We start from the raw sequence: 26,616 nt of genomic DNA, 5'->3' as shown, positions 1-26,616 counted from the left end.
CGGCAGGCGGACTCTCAACCACTGCGCCACCAGGGAAGCCCCAATGTTGATATATTCTTAGTTAGTGACTTTGGGGATCTTGCTACCCAGCGAGATCTTAAAATCTCCGAGACAAGTAGGATGACTGTGGTCCTATTCCTTGTCTACCAAGCCACACAGAAATCCCTACTTTCCAAATCCCATTCATTCATGGCATTTAGTGTGACTAGTGAGAAACCTACCTACCAGTCGCCTCCATTCCTGGGAACAGTTAGGTGGAAGTGTAGGGCAGAGCATCAGTATCATGAGCATATGTGTGTGGTGGCAGCAGGAGAGAGGGGACCGAAAAGAAGTAGGGAGGCTGTCAGTTACTTGGGCAACTTTTCCTTCAGTTGTGAATATTCAGTTGGGCTGTGGTTCCAAGAGAGGGCTGAGCTGCAGAACTGGAACCCAGGGATGAATGACCCAGCCCCAAGTCTTGAATTACTTACTTGCTAGGGAAATTGTGATGGTAGGTAAGAGAGGTAAGGTAGAGCAGTAGTGAAAATAAGTGCTACGATTTACTGAGTGGCTGGCAGTCAGTATGGACATCTGCTGGATTTTGTTTTGTGGCAAGCAAAATTAGGATTTCTCCTCCTCTTGTCCTTGTGTGAACCAGACATTTGGGACTAGGGCCCCTCTGGCCTCCAGAAGCTCCACCTTCATGGAAGGCTAACTGAGGAGGGGACAACACAGTCATGCCAAAAGAGGAGCCTTTGTTCTTGTGGTGTTGTCCTCTGTTAAGTCAGTTTTTTCCCCCAGTGTCTTCAGGGCTGCAGGACTTTTGCTTGGGGTCTGACTTTCTCCAGCACTGGCTTCCTTTTCTCCCCTCAAGAAGCTAAATGCTCACAATAACATTTTGAAGTTCTTCACATTGTCCTTTTTTTTTTTTTTTTGCGATACGCGGGTCTCTCACTGTTGTGGACTCTTCCATTGCAGAGCACAGGCTCCGGACGTGCAGGCTCAGCAGCCATGGCTCACAGGCCCAGCCACTCCACGGCATGTGGCATCCTCCCAGACCAGGGCACGAACCCGTGTCCCCTGCATTGGCAGGCAGGCTCTCAAACACTGTGCCACCAGGGAAGCCCGGCACATTGTCCTTCTTAATCGAATTACTTAGGACCACAAGCACTCACTGTGCCATGTTGCGGTCTCAGGGGCCTCTAAGACCACCCTGACCCACCAAATGACATCCAAAAGGCTCTGCTCTTGCCTGTGGTGGTTCAGTCATTAGTCTGGTGGAAGCAGAGCTCAAAGGTTGGCTTCAACCCAGCCCATCTACCACTGGGATGTGCCCATTTGGGTCTGCCGCTGCCACTGTTGTCACCAGGGATTCCTTGTGTTGAACATAAGTATCGCCACAACCCTGATGCCATCTCCTGAGCCCTGGTATATACGTTCATACAGCACTTGCTGCCCAAAGCCCAAAGCCCAGAGATAGACAGTAATTTTCAAGGAACTTCTGGTCAGAGGAGCTTGCAATCTCAGTAATTTTACTTATTTATTTTTTCTTGTTTTGTTTTTGTGATAAAATACAACATAAAGATTACTTTTTTAACTGTACAAGTCAATGACATGAAGTAAAATCACAGTGATATTTAACCATCACCACTATCTACTCCCAGAACTTTTTCATCATCCCAAAGAGAAATTTGTACCCATTAAGCAATAACTCCCCATTCCCCACTTCCCCCTCACCCCCCCACCTCTGGTAGTCCGTGTTCTACTTTCTGTCTCTATGAATACGCCTAGTCAAGGTACTCATATAACAGGGATCAGATACAATATTTGTCCTTTTGTGACTGGCTTACTTCACTTAGATAACGTTTTCAAGGTTCATCTTATTGTAGCATGTATCAGAATTCCATTTCTTTTTATAGCTGAGTAATATTTCATTGTATGTACATACCACATTTTCATTTTTCTGGCTTTTACGAATAATGCTGCTATGAACATTGGTATTTGTTTCTGTTTTTTAATATATTAACTTATTTAATTCTTCAACAGCTCTATGAGTTTAGACACTTTTTTGTCTCCAATTTATAGATAGGGATGGTTATGCAGCTGGTCACGGCAAGGCCAATATTCCAACCCAGGGTCTGACTACAGTGCACTCTCTGACTTACACACTGTGCCTCCTTTAATAAAAATAGTTCTTTGAAGTTACTATGTCCTGGGTACATTATATGCATTATTTCTAAATCCTTAAGGTATCCTTATGATGTGGGCTTTATTATCCTCATATTACAAGTGAAGACATTAAGGCTTGGCGAGGCTGAGTGTGGACACAGGAATGTCCCCAGTGTGCTTGCTTCTCCGTGCTTCCCCCCTAGAGCCAGAACACAGCAGGAAGATGGCTCCTTGGGACTTGGGACAGCACAACCCTTTCTGTGCTGTGCTATCTCGTGTGCCGAACTCATGAGCACTGTTGGGGGACTTGGTATCCCACAGCTGCAGAGAAGTTCTAACCAGGCTCTTAGATGAGACCAGGATTTTTTTTTTTTTGATACTTACAGAAAGTTGTTTTTTTGCGTTTTGTTTGTTTGCTTTTAAAAACTCATACTCTAACAACGGCTAGGCCAATAGAGTCAACGTAAAATAGATGATTATTTCCATTGCTGGCTAAATTTGGAAAAGATACAAAAAAGGAGTTATGCAAATTCTGACCAAAAAAATCTATATATGCCTGACTTGCGAGGACTGACTTTTAACAATTACGAGTTAGCTGGATATTTAGATAACATTTTGCTTCTATTTACCCATGTGGACAAAGCCATATTCCATTTGCATGGCTGCCTGTAGCCTTTAAAACCCTGACTGACCTGAAGCTCTAGTGTTGGCTTTCCTAACCTTTTTCTCCCCTCCTTTTGCAGCTAACACAAAGATGTACTTCAGACTGTCAGTTTACAAAAGGTCAGAAATGAACTATCTTCCCTTGAGAGAGTGGGATCTAGTATGCATAACCCTCACGGCTATTTCCCCTCTGGTTTTGCAGCTTGAGAAAATGGCATGTAACACACCTAACCAAAGACAGCGGACTATGTCAACATCTGGAGAAGCTCTATATGAAATTCTTGGTCTGCATAAGGGAGCATCAAATGAAGAAATTAAGAAAACCTACAGGTACAGAGGAGGTTCAATGATGATATTTCCTGTACTGCTAGTGATAGTTATTTTGTGATTGGCGAGTGCCTCCAATTAAAGACATAAAATTCCTGCTGAGACCTGGTAATCAGGTCTCAGACCTGGAATGTTCCATTCCCTATTCTACAGCATAAGCAGTTGGGAATGGACAGGCATCACACTGATTTTATGAAAGAACTCTCTTGTGATGCTGGGCCTTAGGAAAGGGTAGCCTGTGTTCTAGGCCTGCATTGTTAGAGAGAGACAGACATACAGACAAACACTGCAAATGACCAGGAGTTGTCATTTAACCCACATGAGATAGCATCACCAAATCTGGTAGAGGGATTTAAAAAAATAAATAAAGGGGAGCTTCTTTGTAATTGCTGTATTGTGCTATGCTTTTCAAGTCTTCAGTTTTGATCTTTCATATCTGATCTAATTCCAAGTTAGCTACTTTTGGGAAAAATGGGAATACCTTTTTCTTCAAAGCACCAAGGAATTTTTAAAAGGATTAAGTAAAAAAATAATTTACTTATTGTGCAAAACTTGGAAATCACTAAAAATGAAGATAACAACATTTATCCATAATTCTACCTCTAGTGATAATTATCACTGATATTTTTTCTTCCAGTCTTTTAAAAAAAATCTAGAGAAGACATTTTACACTTGAATTGGATTTATCTATATTCTCTAACTAGCTGTCTTTTTTTTTGTCTTGTCCCAATTTTATTTATTTTTATACAATTTTTAAAGGTTACTTTCCATGTACAGTTACTACAAAATACTGGCTCTCTTCCCTGTGTTGTACAGTATGCCCTTGAGCCTGTCTTACACCCAGTAGTTTGCCCCTCCCCTGCCACTGGTAACCACTAGTTTGCTCTCTATACCTGTGAGTCTGCTTCTTTTATGTTACATTCACTAGTTTGTTGTATTTTTTCATTAAAATTTTTTTTCCAACGTCTTGCATTTCATATTTTAGGAAAATATAATTTTTCTTTTTTAATTTTTATACAATTTTTAAAGGTTAATTTCCATTTACAGTTATTACTAAATATTGGCTGCATTCCCCTTGTTGTACAATACATCCTTGAGCCTATCTTACACCCAGTAGTTTGTACCTCCCACTCCCCCATCCCTATATTGGGCGCATGTATGTGTTCAAATTAGGAGTTTTGCATTTTCGGATATATACCCAGGAGTGGAACTCCTGGGTCATATGGCAGTTCTAGTTTTAGTTTTTTGAGAAACCTCCACACTGTTTTCCATAGTGGCTGCACCAATTTACATTCCCACCAACTAACTAGCTTTCTTTTTAACAAGATCCTATCATGAAAATATTTTGGTGCTGTTTAATATTGTGATTTTTAATGCCTGCAGCCTAGGGCTATTCTGTAACTTAATTACTTTATGAGCTACTTTTTAACATGTAAATTCTTTTAATTTTCACTATACTTAATATCCTTGTACATAAATGATGATGCACATTTCCAATTACTTCCTAACTTATTGAGGAATAAAGCTGTGCCTTTAGAAGAAAAATGAATCAAACTACAAATGAAGGTTTCAGATTTTAATCAGTTACTTCTTGATTTGGCCTTGAATTCGGTTTTTAAACTTATTTTTGTTTGTTTTTTGTTGTATGGAAGTTTAATATTTTTAGGTAGGCAAATTTGTTAGTCATTTTCTTTATGGCTTTTGTTTTACCTGTTGCGGTTAGAAAGCCTCTCCCAACTATAATAGTATAAAAATATTAACCATTATCTTCTTCTAGTACATTTATGATTTTGCTTTTATATTAAATCTTTGATCCATTTGGAGTTTATTTTGACATGAGGAATGAAGGTAGGATTCCAGATTAATTTTTTTCCCAAATCACTAGCCCACCAAAATTTATTGAATTCTCCATTTTTATCTACTGATGGAAAATTCTTTGGCTTTGAATTGGAACCTTCACCATGTGGTAAACTATGGGACCTGAAACGTCTTCAAGAAGCATGTGCTGAAGAATAAATGACAGTGGTGAAAATTTCCATTTGAATCCAAATAGTTCTGTGAAAATGGCAGATTTTGATCAAAGTCAATATCAATCTTCTAGTTTATATTTCACTTAAGGTGCTGGAGAAGAAAAAGTCTTTGCTGTTTCATTGTGCCCTAGAGCTACCCAGGAGCGTGGCTGGGAGCTGTTCAGCCCCCTGTGGGTAGATGTCCTTGGTGAAGGGTCACTAAACTTGACTTTTAAGGCTTTGGGCTGAGACGCTGTGCTGGGGTGGGACTGGGAATCAAAGTATATGCACTGTAAGCATAATACCCTACACAAAGATGATCCCCAAAATGAGAAGAAAAGTGATGTCTAACTATAAGTTCTAAAGCCCGCTTTACTTTACAAATGTGACTTTTCATTGCCTTTATTTATTTTGTAAGCTAAAATTTCAAGTCATATCCTAATTAAGACACTAATTATGCTGAGTAGTTTGCAAGTTTAATAATTACAACCTAAAGTCTTTTCATGTAATCAGTGTCTTCCTATTAATTTTGTTTTAATGTCATACAAATATTATTTTTTCAGCTGATTAGGGTACTAGTATGCTGCCCAAAGCATCTACTTCTAACTAAATTACACATTTGTATTCTGCAAGTTATTCAAAATGTATGAGCAGGCTGAAAATCCACTGAGAATATTATTCTTATATTCAGGGATCTGGATCAAAGCAGTGACAATATAGTGAAATTAAAAGTCAGTGAAGTTTAATAAAATTACCAACTGTTGAATCCATACGGTGCTTGACCTCTGTTGTAACCCTTGGTTGTGCTCTTGAAAACAAGGCTGAGCTAGAAGACCTCTTTTTTTTTAATATTTTATTTTATTTTTGAATAGATAATACATTCACCTGATTAAAATGAGAACACATAAACACGTATACAAAAAAATTCTCCCTCCTACCTCATATCCCCCAGGTTCCCTCCCCAGGGAAAGAAATTCCTGTGTACCCTTCTAGAGAGATCTTATGCTATATAAACATATAAAGAGACCTTCTGGTCTAGGCAAGATGGTACAGGCTTGTCTCTCACAGATCCTCCCTGCTAATAAGCATGATGAAAACCCTTGGAAATAACACAAGAGACAAAAAAAGAGAACCTTCAAAAGGCAGATGGAAAAAGAAGAGATGAATTGGTTAGAGATCACAGGACCAAAGGAGCAACACAGTGACAAGGCATCTTACAACTCCACACCCAAGAAAAGGTAATCCAGGCCTGGCCTTTCCCAACACCCACTCTAGCAATGGAAGGCAGCCAGGTAGTCCTATTCTTCCTCTAAATTGAACTGAAGTCCTGCCAACAACTCTAGGTAATCCCAGCAGAAACAGCAAAGAGGACCAACTGAATGTCCGCCTAACAAGAGCCAGCCAGAGGACTTTCCCACCAGCCTGAGACTCCCCTCTCCCACCCAGAGATCCCACTTTACAGGGGAAATTAACAAGGGGGATTCTGCCACAACAAACACCCAGCCCAGGAAATGTTTTTGTCCCTGCAGCCTGGAGATTCCCTTCCGCCACCTAAAGGCACCAGACATCCAGCCTGGGAAGGCTCCTTTCACTTCCTCAACTAGTACCAACAAGCACCAGTAGCAGCCCCAGAGGCAGGAGACAAACCAAGCAGACCAAGATAGCACCATGGAGTTTCTGAAAACTAGATTGTCACTGGAACCACTGACCACAAAAGTAGGCTAGGACCTGCACGCTAAACCCAAACTGACTGACTGTCTATTAAAAGGAAAAATTTAAATAGGACCCAGAGTCTCCTAACATAATAGCCAAAATGTCCACATTAAAAGCACGCATTTTATACAAAGAACGAAGGAAATCCCAACTTGCATGAGAAGAGATTATCATCTGACTCCCACACAGAGGTGAACCAGTTATTGGAATTATCTGAGTATTTTAAAGTAACCATCATAAAAAAGATTCAACAAGCAATTACAAATTCTCTTGAACCAAGTGAAAAAAATGGAAATTTCAGCAAAGAAATAGAAATTGTAAAGAAGAACCAAAAGGAAATGAAAGAACTGAAAAATAAGAGAAATAATATAACTAACTGGATGAGCTCACTAGTAGAGTAGAGATGACAGAGGAAAGAGTCAGTGTCCTCCTCAGGACAGATCGATACAACGTATGCAATCTGAACAACAAGAGAACATAAACTGAAAACAAACAGTCACAGGAAACTGCGAGCCCATAGCGAAAGATCTAACACTTACAGCATTCGTGTCCCAGAAGGGGAGAAGAAAGAGAGTGAGACTGAAGAGTATTCAAAGAAATAACCACCGAAAATTCCCCCAATTTGGCAAAACATGTAAACCTACAAATCAAGAAGCTGAGTGAGGGCTTCCCTGGTGACGCAGTGGTTAAGAATCCACCTGTCAATGCAGGGGACATGGGTTTGAGCCCCGGTTCAGGAAGATCCCACATGCTGCGGAGCAACTAAGCCCGTGCGCCACAACTACCGAGCCTGCGCTCTAGAGCCCACGAGCCACAACTACTGAATCCCGCATGCCTAGAGCCCGTGCTCCACAGCAAAAGAAGCCACCACAATGAGAAGCCCACACACTGCGACGAAGAGTAGCCCCCTCTTGCCACAACTAGAGAAAGCCTGCACACAGCAATGAAGACCCAACACAGCCAAAAATAAATAAATAAATAAATTTTAAAAAAAAGAAGCCAAGTGAATCTCAAATAGTATAAATCTAAACAAGTCCATACTAAGACACATCATAATTAAACCTCTGAAAACTAAAGACAAAGAAAATAAAAGCAGACGGAGAAACAACACAGTGTTTATATGGGGACAGTAATTCAAATGACAGCAGATTTCTCACCTGAAATAATAGTGGCCAGAAAGGAGTGATACAACATTTTTCAAGTGCTAAAAGAACTGTGAATTCTATATCTGGCGAAACTATACTTCAGGAATTATGGGGAAAGAAAGACATTCTCAGATTAAGGAAAACTAAAAGAATTAATCACTAGCAGATCTACTCAAAGAATGGCTAAAGGATGTTCTTCAAAAGAAAGAAAATGATGAAGGAAGCAATCTTGGATCATCAGAAAGGAAGAAAGAACAATGAACACAGAAATATGGGTAAATACAATTGACTATCCTTCTCCTCATGAGTTTTCTAAATAATATATGATGACTGGTATAAAAATTATAATATCATCTGATACTCAAGACAATGATGTTTAAAAGTGGAGAGAATAATGGGACCTAAATGGGAGTGAGCTTTCTGTACTTGACTCAAATTGGTCAAACACTGTTATCTGTAGACTGTGATAACCACTAAAAAGAATACACAAAGTAATACACTCCAAAAAACTAGAAGTAAATCAAGATGGAGTCCTTGAAAATGCTCAAATAACCCCCAGGAAGACAAGAAAAGGGAAATGGAGAAATGAGAAACAGAGGAAACAAGCAGAAAACAAATAAATGACAGACTTAAGCCCTAACATATTAATAATTATATTAAATGTAAATGGTCTAAGTATGAGTTATATTTTTCCTTTCTTGTTATACAAATGGTGGTGTACTATCACTCCTACGTTGTGAGTTGCATTCTTCTCTTAATATATCTTGGAGGTCATTCTAGGAAATGATCAGTTCATAAAAAGTTTCCATTTTTTCACATTGCTGTATAGCTTTCCATGGCAGAGCCGTCTCATGATTTAATCATTTCTCTATTGATAGATAGTTAGGTTGTTTTCCATCAAGGCTTCCTTTTTAAACCAACTTAGAGCTTCTCCAAGAGGCAAACAGAAAGTTTCCCATGGTCCCAGAAAGGTAGCTAGAGGTGGGAAGAGGGGAACTATCTTGGTGTTCCTGTCCACTTTCCAGTTTTGCTATGTACCAATTCTAAATTCCTGAGCAAGTATCTAGTGGGCCCAGCTGGGTCAGATGCTCGCCCACGTCTACCTGGCTCTAACTAGAGATCTGGAATCACAAATCCCCACTACCACTCAGCAAGGACTGTAGGATCCAACCCTATGGGAAGGAAAAGTGGCTATGTTCTCTAAGAGGGGTACAGAGTTGGGAAGGAAATTGTCAATATCTCTAGTTCTTTATTTTTTAAGAGAAAATACCATAAACAGCCTCACAGACCTATCTCAGTGCCTTCCTATGTCTATTTATAAACCCTTATCATAGAACCTTTCAGTCAATAAACCATCGTGTCTTCCTATATCATTGTTTTTCCTACATTACAAGTACAACCACACTTCATTAGTCAGCTGATAAATTGGAATCCCCAGCTATTTCAAAGGACAGCAGGGAGGATGACTGGAGGAAGGTTTCTACTGTGTCAATTCATAATGTACTGAAGCACTTGCCTCATGGAGATTTTGTAAAGAGAAAGGAGATCACTTTTTCAAAGCGCTTGGAGCCCTTTGTGGAAAATCACAGTGAAAATACCAGGTACTATTATGAATGGACAGATACTCTCATCCTTAAAAGTCTAAAATTATCCTGCCATTTGGTGCTACTGTTCAAAAACCATTTATCTAGCATAAAGTGAGTTTTTCCTCCATGTCAAAAGTGCCATAGCACAGAGTGAGACTCGTGGTGTGAGTCTTAGCCAGGGCCTTCATTATGGAATAAATCTGCCTCCCATATTACAGAGCATAATAATTCCAAGGAGTTTGAAGTCTAAGCCTTATTTAATTCAGTTCTCTCATAGCTGGGTCATGTCGCTTAATCCTACCAATGTTTCTTCACAAGATGAGCAAATATTTTTCCCCTATTCTCCCACTGCCTAAGAGTCTTTACTCCCCCTTTTCATGCTGTCTGAAGGAGACTCACTTGAGTTAAGCTTTTAAAGTTCAGATACACCTAGAATGGCTAAGAGGTTACCCATCTTTCACATATTTGCTGTAGCTTTAAACAGGCGAGCTTTCCCCTCTCACCTAATTAAAGCAGTCTCTCTGAGCCAACAGAAATTTTGAGTTAGGAAGCTGGCAGAGGAAGAGAGGAAGAGAGAAATGCTAGTGAATGGTGGGACAACTGGGGACATGGTAGGTTGCTGAAATAAGACCCTCAAAGATTATTTTCTACATAGCCCCCAATACCAGTCTTTGGCCCCTTTCAAGTGACTCAAGAGCTTAGGTTCCCTGTAAAGTCTCCACCACCCAAGTCCTTCTAGGAGGCTCCCCTGGGAGAGTCTCCCAGGACCCAGGAATCAGTTCATTCCCATGTAGCAGGATTGCTCCACCAAACCAAGTTTCCACCCTGTTGATGATATCTGCTTTGCCATTCACTCAGTGAGCATGTCCACGGCCACTGCTAAGTACAACTTGGGGCATGCTAGGCTCTGCTGCTGCAGGTCCCTGGTTCTTAGCTGGGTACAGCTGCTCTGCTGCTGTTCTGTGCCACTCTCCCAGGCCTGGCAGGCATAGCAGGTGCTCCTTGCTAACTCCTCAGTGCTCAAGTCTTCTGACTACTCCTCCAGGCCAAGACACTGCCTCTGCTATTTCTCTTGAGGCTCAAAGGAGTCATAAATGCCTGCTGGGCTGTGCCCTTGGGAGGTGGGGGGATGGATGTAGGGAATGGCTCCCTCGTTTTTGTGATACTCTCTTAGAGCCCCCAGTGAATGTCAAAGTTTGGTAGAAAAGCTTCCAGATTTTATTGCAGATCTCTTTTTCTATAGGACCCAGATACGTGTTCAAGGGTGAGTCAGAGACTAGCAGTAATGATGCTATACCTAGAATCTCCATCCCCTCTGACAGATAAACATTTGTTCCCTTGATAAAGGGTCATGTTTATCATGTCTGGCTCTTTCTTCCCTAAGACAGCATCCTTTCCCAGAACACTCTGCAGTTCCCAGCCCACCCCCAGAGAGGCTTCTGTCAGGTTGCCCTACCAGTTTGTCAGACTCACCCAACTGTGACTGCTCCAGCAGGGTATATGGCTTAGACTCCTTCTGGAAGGCTCTCTAGCCCTGGGGGATTTCTGGGAGGCTGCCATCACCATGCTCTCAAGCATGCCCTGATTTGTTCAAACTCCCGGCCGTGCAGGGCAGGCTGTGATGGCTACAAGGTGCAGCCCTACCATAGCCCTACAACAAGGCTACCTGACTATGTTCTCCTTAAAAACCCGAATTACGTAAATGCAGTTTGTCATTAATCTGTGCTCAGCAAGCACTTTAGGTGTGTGATTAGAGCCTTCTTTTCTTGATACTGACTGTCACATAAGAATCCTTCACTCCAAAATCAGTAGATTGTTGGTCTATACCTCATACTGCTATCTAATTATTGCAGAAGCCAGGAAGGCTGATCAGATCACTTAGCAACCACTGGTATGTTTAGAGTCTCCTACAATCGTAATGGCTTTATAGCAGCAACTCTTGTTTATTACCCAACAGATATTTATTGAGCACCTACTATATGTTGGGCATGGTTTTAGGCACTAAGAAAATAGCAGTGCACAAAACAGACAAAATCCCAGCACTCCTGTAGCCTATATTCTAGGCTGGGGAAATGAGGGAGGCTTAATAATAAACAGAGAAGTAAAATATACAGTCTACCAGATGCTGGTAAATGATGTGGAGAAAAGCAAAGCAGTGCTAGGAATGGTGCTGGACGTTACATATTCTCTTTGAGGTGTTCCACACAGATTTTTAACACTAAAATTCCTTGACTGCAGTGAACTCTAAGTATATAGTAACAGTCAAGAGTGCAGGATATGGAGTCAGAAAAACCTGGATTCAAAGCCCTTCTCTTAGACTCATTTTTCTCACAGTAAAATGCAGATAATGGTACTGACCTCAGAGGGTTGCTGAGGATTAAATGAGATGATACATGTGAAGTGTTTAGCCAAGGTCTGGCACATGGGTACTGGCTGCCACAAAGGATACATAAGGAGTGAGAAATACAGCCTTAAAGAATGGTATTCTTCAAACCTGGTTGGGGCATGGGTGCAAAGAGACTCTCTAAGGAATGTCTGTGCGTGTGCGCATGTATGTGAGAGGGCGTGTCCGTGTGTATATGTGTGTGTAAGAGAATGTGTGTATGTTTGTGTGTAAAAGAGTGTGTGTATGGGGGGTATTTAGATTCTGTGACCTTTAAATTCCACTGAACACGTTTAAAAGAGTGTAACAACTTATATTTTAACATGTCAATGTTTGTAATATGCTGACAATTGCACCCTTTGCATCTATTCACTTTTTTTTTTTCGCTGCTCCCCGCAGCATGCAGGAACTTAGTTCCCCGAACAGGCATCGAACGAACCCATGCCCCCTGCAGTGGAAGTGAAAAGTCCTAACCAGTGGGCTGTCAGGAAATTCACATCTATTCACGTTTATCAAAAAACTTTAAGATACCAAGTTAAGATTGTGGAAGGAACAATTTCTCAAAATTATTTTAAGGAGCATGTAAGCAGAAAGTTAGAATCTAATTGAGAGAGAGAAAGAGAGAAGGGGAGGGAAGGAGAGAGGCAAGAGAGAAGAGAACAAAAAAAGAAGAAACCCAAACATCATACCCAAAGTGATTACAAGGAACCAAGGAACCACTGAGGTGGGCTTGAGGAGAGGGGCGTGTTGGGACCTTCCTGGAAGCTCTCTACACGCTCCATGGCCCACTGTGCTGTCCCATCAGAGTATGAAATCCTCATAGGTTGTAATTCCCTCTTTCTTGCCTTTCCCACTCCATCAACTCCTTGAGGGCAGGCAGTATGCTTTGTCTTCCATTGCACTTCCAGTCCTAGCACCAAGCCAATATTTACCAAATGCAAGAATGAACTGGTCAGCAAACAGATTTTTGCCTGTGGGTTTTCTCCTTGATTATATTCTCAGCTTCTTTAGGACCATTTCTCAAATATTTGGTCACCTAGCTGAAGAGAGAGTCATATACTGACCCAGTACATAGAGAGGAGCAGATCAGCAAGGAAAGACCATAGTTTCAGTAGGGACACAGTACATTTTACATGGCTGTGGAGCCTTCAAGTGAGAAGTAGTTAGGGGATAAGGAAGGGAAAACTGTAGAAAATAGAGCCGGTTATGCAATTTAGAGAATCTAAGTCTTGAGTATTCAAAATCTCATATGCAACCTAAATGATAGTTTTTATTTACACGGATGTGTCCATTTTTGAAGTTAGATAAAAACAAATTTAAGATGGCTGAAAGGAAGGCTGACTGGTTCCCCCGGTGTACGTGGTGCAGGAGCCTAACATAACACTGGCCAGTTGGATAAGAAATCCGATACAGATCGAGCTCTTCCTTAGGTCCTCAGAGAACCACAAAATCAAAGTGAACTGTTCTGTATATTAGCACCTGGGTCTCTGTGCCCATGGATGAGCTTAATTTCTCCTTGTTGACAAGGTACCAAATATCTTGGTTCACAGGGTAGCAGGGACTCAACTGATTTTTCTATTTCATTCAGTTTCACATGGAACTTTCTGGAAATTATCTTCCACCTCTGAAGAGGTGAGTTGCCTCAGCGTAGACCGAAGTGTGGCAATGCTGTTTTCACAAGGAGCAGGAAAGAGTGTCATTTCCATAGTGATCTGTGGCAACCTCAGTCTGTGGTGCTTTTACCCATCTTTATTAGCAATTACAGGTCCTAACGGAGGCTGCTTATGAATAAAGTTTAAATGTCAGGGGAATGCATAGCTAATAAGAATCGTAAATATTTACAAGGCAAAGTGATGATTCAAGCTCAGAAAATAAATTGAAATTAATCTCTATCAAGCACTAATTTGTTTCCTGAGTTCTAAAACCTTCCACTAAAAAGAAGAGTATATGAGGCTATGTCAGCGTTATCTTCCAGGTCAGTGCATCACCTCCTGTCTCCTATGGCAAATCTTCCACTTGATCCTCTTAGTTCTTCATGCAGCTTCTCCTTCAGTTATTCCTGGGCGCTGGAATCATTAGGATCAATGACTTTTTTTTTCCACTCGCTCATTTACTCAAGACCTATTTACTACTAGATACCTATTATCAATACATTAGACTATGAAAGATGAATATACATATCTATCTATATATCTACGTCTATCTATACCCACCTGTAACCACAAACTTTGTACCATTTAAAGAGCTTACCTTATAAAAAGTTAGATTTAGTAAGGTTTAAAAGATACATACTAGAAGAAGACAAGCAAAACAAGGGAAATTGTAGTGAGGGGAATAGATTAACTTGAGCATAGAATTCATATTAATCATTTAAATGAAAGTGAATGCTTCCTGCCATTATTCATTCCTATCCCAGGCATTATGCTAGGTTCTGGGGATACAATTCTAAGCAAACCATTGTCACTGATCTCATGTAACTTGAGGTCCAACGGAGGAGACAAAAAACAATCAAATGATGAAAAAAATGAGTGTATAATTACTGATGCGATAAAGTGTTCTGAAGGAAAAAGGATGGCTTCATGAGAGTATATAACAAAGCTGATCTGGACTAGGGATTAGAGAAGTCTTCCCCAAGAAAGTTAATGCAGTCTTAATTTTAGGACAATTTATACCAATTTATATAGTACAAATTATACCAATCGAAGAAAAGCCAGAAAGACAACCACAAGAGCCACAATGAGTCATTAATAACAAGAATAATAAAAGTAACCAGCATATATGGAATGCTTACTATGTGCCAGGCACTATGCTCAGTGATTTATATTCATTATTCAATTCAATTCTCACATCTCTGTATTGTAGATACTATTATTATCTTCATTTTACACTCGAGAAAACTGAGGCTTAGGAAGGTAGGATAAGTAGCTGTCCGAAGTCACCCAGCAGTAAGTAGTGGAGTTAATACCAGCATTTGGGTTGCCTTACTCCAGAGCCTACCACTCTTAACCATTACATCTCTGGTTTTAGAATAGCTACCATGAATCCAAAGGATATAAAGGCCTGAATCTGAGTGACAGGCCACACTGAAGGATGGAGCAAAGATCAGGGTCTGAGAAGGAAGGTTGGGGATGAAATTTAGGGTTCTTAGGCCCAGGTTGAGATTTAAAGACAGCAGTAGTGAGAGGAATTCAGAATTAGCACAGAGCTGTAAGTTCTAGACAGTGTGGGGAAGTGGGTCCACTGTCAGCACACCCAGGAGATGACTGCACATCCCAGCTAATGTGATGTTTACTCTTATACTGGATAGGAGTAGTTTTTGGTATTTACTAGCAAAGTTCTAGATGGTTAAATGAGTCAGAGTTGCAAGGAAGTCCATATAGGTCCTAAGGTAATGTAAGGCACCTCTCTCTGGCAATACTGTTAAGTCCAACTGCTTCTTAAGTCATCTATTGATAAAATCATGGCATCATTCGGCACATTTTATGTGCCAGGTACCCTGAACCTATAGCTATACCTGATGGACTAGGTACTTAGTAAATTACTGGTAAATAAATGCATGCATGAAAATTATAAATGAATAAATCAGTAAGAAAAAGCAATCCTTTTTTTTCTGGGTGCTTTAGCAATGGCCATCAAGCCAAATAACCTAATACAGTGGTTGAAAGAAATTATGTGGACATAAATTTAAACAACACTAACACTGTTTATCTCATTGAATATTGTTACATCTATTAGGTATCAAAACATTCCTTAAATCGGCTTTATGTCCATCGGTATTCTTCAAAGAAAAGCATAAATAATAAAAGAATACTTTCAAAGAAATATTTTCTATAAACTTTATACATTTTACTGGAATTGATATAGATATTAAACTATGGATAGGTGATGATATCAATGAAAATGGTAGAATAAGGAACTCTAAAAGTCTCCTCCACCATAAAAGCAACTAAAAATCTAAAAGATTTTTAGAACTATCAGAACTATCAGAATCAACCTTTTCAGAACCTGGAAAACTATACAGAAGCTTGTGGCAACTGGGGTGCACTTTTTTTTAAAGTTGAATCATGGTAAGAACATTGAACTTCATGGCATTTTAAACTGTCCTAGTCCCATACCCTGCTCCTCAGCTCAGTTGTAACCGTGAAAATAGCTGTCTGCATTCCTGGTACCAGTGGTACCAGAAGAAGCAGAAAAGACTTTATTCGCAAATAATTGTCATCAGATGATCTGTCTGGTAGCTCCCTGGAAGACCTGCTTAAAAGGCTTGTTTTATCCCACCTACATCAAAAGTTATCCAGTGCTATAAAGTTGCTATGAAAGGAGGGGGGGCATTTGTTTAAAACATTTATAGGCAAATTTTTAGTCATTGCTGCCTGAGGTAACGAATAACAGTTGGGGCAACAGTAGACTCACTAAAGAAACTTGGAAGAAAAGGCTGGGGAATGAGATACTTTGGGGAAGAAGGGCTTTGAAAAGCTCTGACCTATTCCTGGGAATCTAGAAGCTACTACCATGCCCAGGGGTCTGCACACACTCAGGAAAGACCTGAGAAAGCCCTAAGCTCTCACTTCTGGCTGACCTTGAAGAGCTGTGCAGGCAGGAAGTAAAGGCTAAGGCAGAGTTGTAAACTGCCTAGCTGAGTGCTGAAAGTGTGCCCTACCATACACACAGAGCCCATCTGCAAAGACTGGGTGATTTTGGGCTCCAAATGTGTGAGAAAATCTGTCTAATCTTTAGCTAGCCATTAAGCTAATGGAACAGAGACTTCAGTGGCCACACATGACTAAGAATACAGACTTTAATTGCGGCATGCAGGCTCTTAGCACACAGCAATGATGATCCCATGAACCACAACTAAGACCTGGTGCAGACAAATAAATAAATATTAAAAATAAAAGAATACAGACTTTATAAAATTAAGTCAGAAAAGTCACTAAACAACTACAACAAGCAACAACTGAAAACCACAGGGAAAGAGGAGATTCTGAACTGTAGAGTTGCCAGATTATACTATTCAAATGTCCAGTTTTCAAAAAAAATACTATGAGCCATGCAAAGAAACAAGAAAGGCCCACGTGCAGGGAGAAAAAAAAATCAACAGAAACTGTCCCCGAGAAAGCTCCAAATATGGACATATTAGACAAAGACTTTAAGTAAGCTAAATATGTCAAAGGCTAAAGAAAATCATGCCTGAAGAACTAAAGGATAAAAATGATATCTAATCACATACAGAATATTAACAAAATAATAAAAATTATATAAAAGAACCAAAATAGAAATTCTGGAGTTGAAAAGTACAATAACTAAAATGGAAATTTCATTAGAGGACTCAATAGTAGATTTGAGTGGGCAGAAGAAAGAAACAGTGAAATTGAAGATAGGTCAATTTCACTGCATACACCATCATGCATACCAACACATACATAATAAGAGTCCCAGAGGAGAGAAGAAAGAGAGAGAAAGGGGAGAAAAGAATATTTGAAGAAATAAAGGCTGAAAACTTTCCAAGTTTGATGAAAAGTATTAATCTACACATCCAAGAAGCTCCATGATCTCTAAGTAAGATAAACTCAAGAAAATCTTCACTGAGACACATCATAAACAACTGTTCAAAGCCAAAAAGTATGTTGAAAGCAGCAAGGGAAAAGCGACTCATCATGTGTAAAGGGTCCTCAGTAAGATCAACAACTGATTTCTCATTAGAAACTATGAGGCCCGAAGGCAGGCAGTAGGATGATATATTCAAAGTGTGAAAGAAAATATATGTCAACCAATAATTTCATATTTACCAAAATTATCCCTCAAAAATGAAAGAGAAATCAACACATTTCTAGAGAAATAAATAAATGAGTCATCAGCAAACTTTCCCTATAAGAAATTCTAAAAGGAGTCCTCAGGCTGAAATGCAAATACATTAGGCACTAACTTGAACCCACATGAAGAATTAGTGGACACCAGTAAAAGTAACTTCATAGGTAACTATAAAAGACAGAATTAATCTGTTTGTTTGTAATTCCTCTTTTTTCCTATTTTATTTAAAAAACAACTGAATACATATACAACTCAACATCAAAAAAACAAACAACCCGACTGAAAAATGGGTGGAAGAACTGAATAGACATTTTTCCAAAGAGGAAATGCAGATGGCCAACAGGCACATGAAAAGATGCTCAGCATCACTAATAATCAGGGAAATGCAAATCAAAACCACCATGAGATACCACCTCACACCTGTTAGAAGGACTATTATCAAAAAGACAAGAAAGGGCTTCCCTGGTGGCGCAGTGGTTGAGAGTCCGCCTGCCGATGCAAGGGACACAGGTTCATGCCCAGGTCTGGGAGGATCCCACATGCCGCGGAGTGGCTGGCCCCGTGAGCCATGGCCGCTGAGCCTGCGCGTCCAGAGCCTGTGCTCCGCAACGGGAGAGGCCACAGCAGTGAGAGGCTCGCGTACAGCACACACACAAAAAAAGACAAGAAATAACAACTGTTGGTGAGGATGTGGAGAAAAGGGAAGCTGTGTGCACTGTTGGTGCACCCACTATGGAAAACAGTATGGAAATTCTTAAAATTAAAAATAGAACTACCATGCAATTCCACTCCTTGGTATTTATCTAAAGAAAACAAAAACACTAACTTGAAAAGATATCTGTACCCATGTTAACTGCAGCGCTATTTATAATGGTCAAGACATGGAAACAACCTAAGTGTCCATCAATGGATAAATGGACAAAGAAAATGTGATATATATTCAATGGAATACTATTCAGCCATAAAAAGAAGGAAATCCTGCCATTTTTGACAACATGAATAGACCTTGAGGGCATTATGCTAAGTGAAAAACTCAGAAAAAGACAAATAATGTGTAATCTCACTCATACGTAGAATCTAAAAAAACCCCAAACTCATAGATACAGAGAACAGACTGGTGGTTGCCAGAGGTGGAGGCTGGAGCTAAGTGAAATGGGTGAAGCTGGTCAAAAGGTACAAACTTCCAGTTATAAAATAAATAAGTTCTGGAGGAAAATAAAAAAAGCAAAAAGAATAGGCTATAAATGTTTTTAATAGAGATCAAATTGTCATAACTTGATGTTGTATGTGTATAATGCTTTGCCATTAATATTGTACGTGCTTAGCTATTTACCATAGGAAAAAAAAAGCATCAAATAATTAATAGTATAATAGCATTCCAACAAAGCTGTTAAGAAAGTGTTAAATAGCTTTGAAGCTAGCAATTCACGTATACATTAAAAAAAACAAAACAAATTTCTATCTAAAGTAGTCACGCTTAAAGAAACAACATAGAATTGTGGTTTCCAGGGACTGAGGGAAGGAGGAAATGGTTAGTTGTTTAACAGATACAAAGCTTCAGTTTGCAATGTAGAAAAGTTCTAAAGAAAGAAAAAGAAAGAAAGGAAAGACATATATATGACACGACATGTGAGTTTTTAAAAAGAACACCCCTTCACAGACGATTTTTAATGCCAGATGTTGAAAACCACTGATTTAACTGGTGGGCAGAGGAGAAATGATAAGCATAGATGACTGTAGTAACACAGTCGGATTATCCACTCTGTTCTTGGTCCTTTTATGAGAAGTGGCCATCCTCTGGCTTGTAGGGAGTGAATCAAATCCTGTCTCTGATGTGTTCACTCTACACTCCAGTTCCTGCTCTTGCTTTCCCAGTTCTTTGTCTGCTCTATCCTTACTCGGTGTTTGAATAACCGCTTGCTTTTGGTGCACTGGTCACTTTGGATAAGACACACTCCTGCCAACCTTGGCCCTAAGGGACCCACATGTTTGTACTACCTTGCCTAGCCTCCCAGCCAGGGCAGAGGAAGAATCAGGAAAACATCCTAGAAGCCAAGAGAAAAGAAGGAGTGGCCAATAAACCTTGCAGAAAGGCCAAGTAGAATGAAGGTGCAAATGGGCCACTGCATTCTTCAGTTAGGATGTTGTGGAACGGAGAGCAAGTTCAGCGGAGACCTAGAAGTAGAAGTCAGATTACAGTGAGCTGAAGAGTGAATGGATATTGAGAATGCAACCTTCCTGTGTAAACTACACTTTGAAGAAGTGTATGGGGAAGGGAAGGAGGAGATAATTAACATTTCAATAATTTGAAGGGGAGGGGAGGACAAAAAAAAATAGTTTCCCTTTTTAAAAAACAATTAGCATGGGCTTCCCTGGTGGCGCAGTGGTTAAGAATCTGCCTGCCAATGCAGGGGACACGGGTTCGAGCCCTGGTCCGGGAAGATCCCACATGCCACGGAGCAACTAAGCCCATGCACCACAACTACTGAGCCTGCGCTCTAGAGCCCGCGAGCCACAACTACTGAAGCCCACATGCCTAGAGCCCGTGCTCCACAACAAGAGAAGCCACTGCAATGAGAAGCCTGTACGAAGAGTAGCCCCCGCTCGCTGCAACTAGAGAAAGCCCGCGCGCAGCAACGAAGACCCAACACAGTCAAAAGTAAATAAATAAAATAAATTTATAAAAACAAACAAACAAACAATGAGTATGTTTGCTTGCTGAGGAGAAGGAGCTAATGAAGACATTATTGAAGATACTGGAGTTGGGGGTAGAGATTGATGACTGATGGACCAGGATTTAGGAAAGTGCACAAATAGAGTCTAGAACACACTGGCAAATTTAATTTTAAAAAGGAGAGGTTCTTCTTCCCTTAAATAACAGGAGGAGGGAAAGATGGGTGCAATTATGCAGAAGTACAGAAGTAAAAGGGTGTGAAGGAGTTTCTTTCTAATGAACTTTGAACCCTGTTTGAAGTAGGAAATGAGGTTTCTTGTGGAGAGGGGGGAAGCTGTTTGTCTTTATTGCCCCTGATTTGCATAGCTTTGCAATCTTCTCCAGCAATACTGCTCTCCCAGAAATGGGAGTGGAAGTAGTGGATAGCTAGAGTCATCTCCTTGGAGGTATGACAGGAAATCAGAACTTTTAAGGAAGTGAATCAATTGGTTTGAGTAGCACTCCTACAGTATGACCATGAGGTTGAGTCCAAATAGTCAAGGAAACTGAGTCAGTGAAATTGACAGGCTAGAAGAATAGATCCCGGTAGCTTTAAAATATTGGTTTAGGGGGGAAAATGGGTTTAGGGAGGACAAGAAAGTGAGCATTGGGAGCCCGACAAGGGCCAGTGGCTGGGTCTGCTACAGGTAATTACCAGGACCTGCTTGTAGCGTTGACATGATACACTATTACTGAGCCTGAGCTAGGAAGCCAGCAGGAGGAAGGCTTACAGAGAGCAAGTGCCTGCTGAGGGCTTTGACAAGAACCAGTGGCTGCAGCTGCTGTTGGAAGAAGGAGACAAGGTTTGTAAAGCCATTTCTCCTACATCCTGGTCTTACGATCCCTTGATGCTCAGAGTTCAACAGAGATTGCCGGCTTTGAAAAAACAAGAATGTAAAAATTTCCCCAGGAAATGTAATAAGGTTAGAGGCACAGAAACTTTTGATGGGAACCTGGGCCAGATACTGAGATTTTGTATTATATGCAGCTCTCAGATTCTGGGTGAGCCGTAGGCTGTGGGGAAAAGGATTAAATATAGCACACAATCTTAGTGGCCTGCTGAAGGCTGTCAGAGGCCTGCTGGTGTCCGAACTTCAGGTCTCCATCCCCTAAAGTAGTACTCTTATGACTGGTATAGACAAATACTTCTAATATTGGCCACATTTTATCCACTGTGTTTGCACAAATATTATAGTCTATCCTATTTTATTAGGGAGGGTAAAGAGCTGCTCTTAAAATTAGCCACAGAAAAGAATTATAGTGATCAGAAAATGACCTAAAACAAAGCTCTATCAATTGGCATTTGAACTTTTCAGAAGTTTAAGTATTTTAAAGTCATATTAAAAAAATAAAAAACAAGCATAACGCCTCATGAAGTAAAACTTCTAGTAAAAATCTGGCAAGGGGGCTTCCCTGGTGGCGCATTGGTTGAGAGTCCGCCTGCCGATGCAGGAGACACGGGTTCGTGCCCCGGTCCGGGAAGATCCCACATGCCGCGGAGCGGCTGGGCCCGTGAGCCATGGCCGCTGAGCCTGCGCGCCCGGAGCCTGTGCTCCGCAACGGGAGAGGCCACAGCAGTGAGAGGCCCGCGTACCAATAAAAAAAAAAAAAATCTGGCAAGGGATCATTGAAGCACGATGGGATCACTGTCTCAACTGCCACTAGAGGTCAGCACTGGACTCTCGATGTCATTCTATATGAGAGAAAGGACTGTTCTCTGAAATAGACCATCAATTATGGTTCCCATCGTTACCTCATGCAATCTGTCTTGAATCTTGAATGTGACTGTGGATCCCAGAAAACCAGAGAAAACTTTAACAATTTCTGGGGCGAGCTGCTCAGATATTCCATCTGTACGTGTGAGGAAATCACAGGACTGTGTAATGTGGCCTTCAGAGGACCCTGGATGAAGCCTTGATAGTCAAAGTACTTGAATCATGCATTACAGCAGCAGGTGTTTCAGAAATAATCACACAGTAGGGGTCGTATGGGCACCATTACTTGCAATGTGAAGTCAAATGGTGCCCTGACCTTGCTATGCTGTCCCTTGACTCTACACTAATCCTGGCCCAGGGGCTCCTGCTTCCTTGAGTCCCACTTACATTCTCATTCCAGCTTTTTCTCAGCACCTTACTGTATTAAAGTGTCTAATGAGGAGGGAAACTGTACTCAGTACCAACGTACGAAATGGCTGTGGGGGGTTGAGAGATTTGGCGGCTGGTCAACGGAAAAGACATGACCGTAAGAGCCAGCAACACAGCAGGCTTTACTGGATGGTGGTTGAACAGGGTTGCATGAGAGGAGAAGTTCCTCACAGCATGAGACCATCCACAGGCTTATGGCATGGGGGTTATCATCAAAAAGGCAGGAGGTCAAGGGAACACCCAGGTGAGAGGAAGGTTGGAAAGGGGGCTTATGTACCTAGGTGGTGTCACCCGGGAGCACAGTGCGGAGTCTCTGAGTCAGAGAGTTCCAAAGGGCCATAGCAGCTTGGAGTCTTATAGCCATAAGGCTCTGTCTTGCCAATGGCCAGCAGATGTGGGGTGAGTCTTGCAGATATGTAAAGGAGACAGGCTCTGAATGGCTAGCAATCTGCTTGTTTGGGTTATTTGAAAAATAACTGAGGGAATTCCCTGGCAGTCCAGTGGTTAGGACTCTGCTCTTTCACTGCCGATGGCCTGGTTTCAATTCCTGGTCAGGGAACTAAGATCCCACAAGCCGCATGGTGTGGTCAAAAAATAAAAATAACTGAATGTATGAAAATTTGAGTTTGACACTGGCAGGCTTTTGAGCTAATGGGTCTCAGTCTGCAGTAAAGAAATAAACAATGTAGGGGTCAATACACAGAGGCACTCTCTGGCTCATTCATATAACAGTGGGAAAAAGCTCTTTGTGAAATTAACATATAGTTGAAAGAAGAGAATATAAACATGAAAGATAACCAGGAATTTCTGAATCAGGAGTTTCTGGTTATCACTGGCTAGGTAAAGTACCAGTTCTCCCTTCTGCTAAAAACTAGAAAAACTGAAAGGAAAATTATATTTATATATGTACATCTTAAAAGCATTTGAGAGTAAAGAATTGCTGCTTACTAGGTCATGATATGGGAGAAGAGAAGCTGAGAGGCTGAGCAGGACTCAGCCTTCAGAGAAGGGGGAAAAAACCAGGACCCTGGCCCCATAAGAATGGAAATCCTGCAATTCTCTTTAGACTCCAAAGTGCTGCACCCCAGGAGAAAGGGCAAAAATGGAAGTAAACCATCTGTGGTTAACAATTACTTTGGTAGTCCTCCATAAACCATATCTCCTGGTATTCATATCCTGTTTAGTCTTCTAGAATTTGGGCTGGCTTTCTGACCTGATTTAACTAACAGAATATGACAGAAATGATGATTTACCTAAACCTTAAAAAGGCCTAGCAGCTTCTACTTTTGCAATCTACTTTTGACAACATTTAAGAAATATGACTACCCTGAGACCATCACATTGTGAGGCATCTCACCTAGCCATGTGGAGAAGCCACGTGGAGGAGAACAGAGTGCCCAGCCAACAGCCCTAGCTACGCTTCCAGCCACAGCCAGCACCAACTTACCAGCAGGTCAGTGAAGGCATCTTGGAAGCAGATCCTTCAGCTCAAGTTGAGCAGTTCCAGTCAAAGGCAAACAGAGCAAAGACAAACTGTCCCCACAAAGTCCTACCCAATTACAACGTGGTAGGCAAATAAATAAACTGCTTGTTGGTTTAAGCTACTAAATTTTACTATAGTTTGTTACACAGAAACAGATAATGGAAACACCACCCTTGTATGGACTATAACTGAACTTTGAGCCATCTGGGTGACTGAGAAAATCTCAATTCCTAATATTGGATTAACATGATCCCAGTTTTGTAAATGCCTCCAGACATCTGAAAGTAGGACATAAAAATTCTCTCTGGTATAACATCTTCTTAGTACTCCGATTATTCTTTATAAGTTTTAAATATCTGTCATACCAGAGATAATCAAGGACACAAGTTAAGACAATAAGAACAAGAATCAGCTGAAAGGAGACAACGGAAACAGAACTTCAGAAAACTCAGGTATTAGAATTATCAGATAAAGACATTAAAACATCTATGATCAAGAAGATAAAATACAAGATTGAGAATTTTCACAGAGAAGCCAAAATTATGAAAAGGGACATTCCAGATGTTTTAAATAAACATAAATTATACAACTAAAAAAAAAAAATACAACAATGAAATTCAAGAATTCAAAGGCAAGGTTTAACAGGTCAGAGAGCTGACTGGACAACAGACCAGAAGAAAATAACCAGAAAGAATTACAGAGGACAAAAAGCAAAACAATAAGATAAAATACATAGAGGATCTATTAAGAAGGTCTTAGATAAGTGCAACTGGAGTCTGAAAAGAAGCGTAGGCAGAGGATAAGGGGAAAGCTATTTGAAAACATAATGTATGTGAATTTTCCAGGTTCATGAATGATATCAATCCATATATACCAGAAGCCTAATTAAAAGCCAACCAGAAGAAATAAAAGTCTATATTTAAGCACATCACAGAAAAACTGCTGAAAACCAAAGATGGAAAGCCCCTATGGAAAAGAACAAAAATTAGACTTACAGCAGAGTTTTTCAAGAGATAATGAAATCCAGAAGACAATGAACTGAAATCTGGATGAAAGAAAACGGATGAAAGAAAATAACTGATAGCCTACAATTTTATAACCAGGGAAAATACTCTTCAAAAATGAAGGTGAAGTAAAGACATTTTTAAGCTAAACAAAAACCGTAAGAATTAATCATCAGCAGATCTACACTAACAGAGATACTAAAGAGTGTTCATAGACAGAAGGAAAATGATCCCAGATGTATGGTCAGTGATGCAGGAAATAACTAATGGCAACAAAATTGGAAAATACGTGAGGAAATGTACACAAATACTAATTGTATGAAATATCATCATATGGTTGACCCTTGAACAACAGGAGTTTGAACTGCACGGGTCCACTTATGGATTTTTTTCCCCCAATACCACAGTACTACACAATCCATGATTGGTTGAATCTTCAGATGTGGAACCACAGATATGGAGGGCCAGCTATCAGACTTGAGCATCTACGTATCTGGGTATCCACAGAGGATACTAGAACCAATTTCCCATGGATACTGAGGGACAGTTACATACTAATTGTATTAAATAATATTTTTTGAGGGCTTAAAAGATTTACAGAATTAAAGTACATGCTACCAACAACACAAGTTGGGAAGACAGTAATAGTGTTAGTGTTCTAAGATTTTTATGTTGTCTTGGAGAAAGACAAAAGTACATTGACTTTAGACTTTGATAAGTCAGGGATTTTCTAGGGGAACCCCAAAAGGAATAATAAAAGATTGTGCATTTTCCAAAGCAACAGAGGGGAAAAAAGTATAATAATGAAAAATAATCAATCTAACAGAAGGCAAGAAAGGAGAGGAAAAGAAAAATACTTTAGATGGGACAGAAGAATATAATGAAGTGATTTAACCTGTAATCAATCAACAATTAGATTAAGAGTAAACATAGACTAAATGCTTCAATTAAAAGAAAAAGATTGTCACTGTGAATAAAATAATCCAAAACTATATGCTTACAAAAGACACATCTAATATATAAGGATATAGAAAATTTGAAAATAAAAGGAGAGAAAATATAGTCTATGTATAAGCCTACCCAAAGAAAGCTGGTGTAGCTTTATTAATATCAAAGTAAAGACGAAAAGTATTACTAGCAAAAAGAGGTGTATTTCATAATGATAAAAGTTCAATTCACCAGGAATATATAACAGTTGTGAATTTGTATACTTCTAAAGAACATGGCCTAAACTACAGAAAGCAAAAAGTGACAGAACTATAAGGAGAAATATGCAAACCTACAGTAAAAGTGGGAGATTTTAACACACCTTGCTTGTAGAACAATAAAATGGCAAAGAATACAGAAGATTTGAACAAAAAAAATTAGCAAAGAAAATTTATTGTTCTTATATATGCACAAAGCACCCAACAGGTACAGAATACATATTCTTTAAAGTACACATGGAACATGTATAAAAACTGAACATATAATGAGCCATAAAGCAA

At 40.1% G+C, this 26,616-nt stretch overlaps 1 protein-coding gene and 1 long non-coding RNA gene across 3 annotated transcripts in view; one reads left to right on the top strand and one right to left on the bottom strand.

Moving 5' to 3' along the window:
• Positions 1-26,616, bottom strand: part of LOC137209850 (uncharacterized) — a 132,480-nt gene that overhangs the window by 57,192 nt on the left and 48,672 nt on the right. The gene's annotated exons all lie outside the window — the stretch shown is intronic.
• DNAJC5B (DnaJ heat shock protein family (Hsp40) member C5 beta) overlaps positions 3,023-26,616 on the top strand; it is a 49,040-nt gene continuing 25,446 nt past the window's right edge. The window contains exon 1 of the mRNA XM_067711262.1: positions 3,023-3,141. Within this exon, the coding sequence (XP_067567363.1) occupies positions 3,023-3,141 (119 nt within the window). The remainder of the gene's footprint in view (positions 3,142-26,616) is intronic.

Source organism: Pseudorca crassidens, chromosome 17, assembly GCF_039906515.1.
Source record: "Pseudorca crassidens isolate mPseCra1 chromosome 17, mPseCra1.hap1, whole genome shotgun sequence".
Lineage (NCBI taxonomy): Eukaryota > Metazoa > Chordata > Mammalia > Artiodactyla > Delphinidae > Pseudorca > Pseudorca crassidens.
The sequence above is the reverse complement of the archived record's forward strand: the minus strand, read 5'-3'. Positions and strand labels throughout refer to the sequence as shown.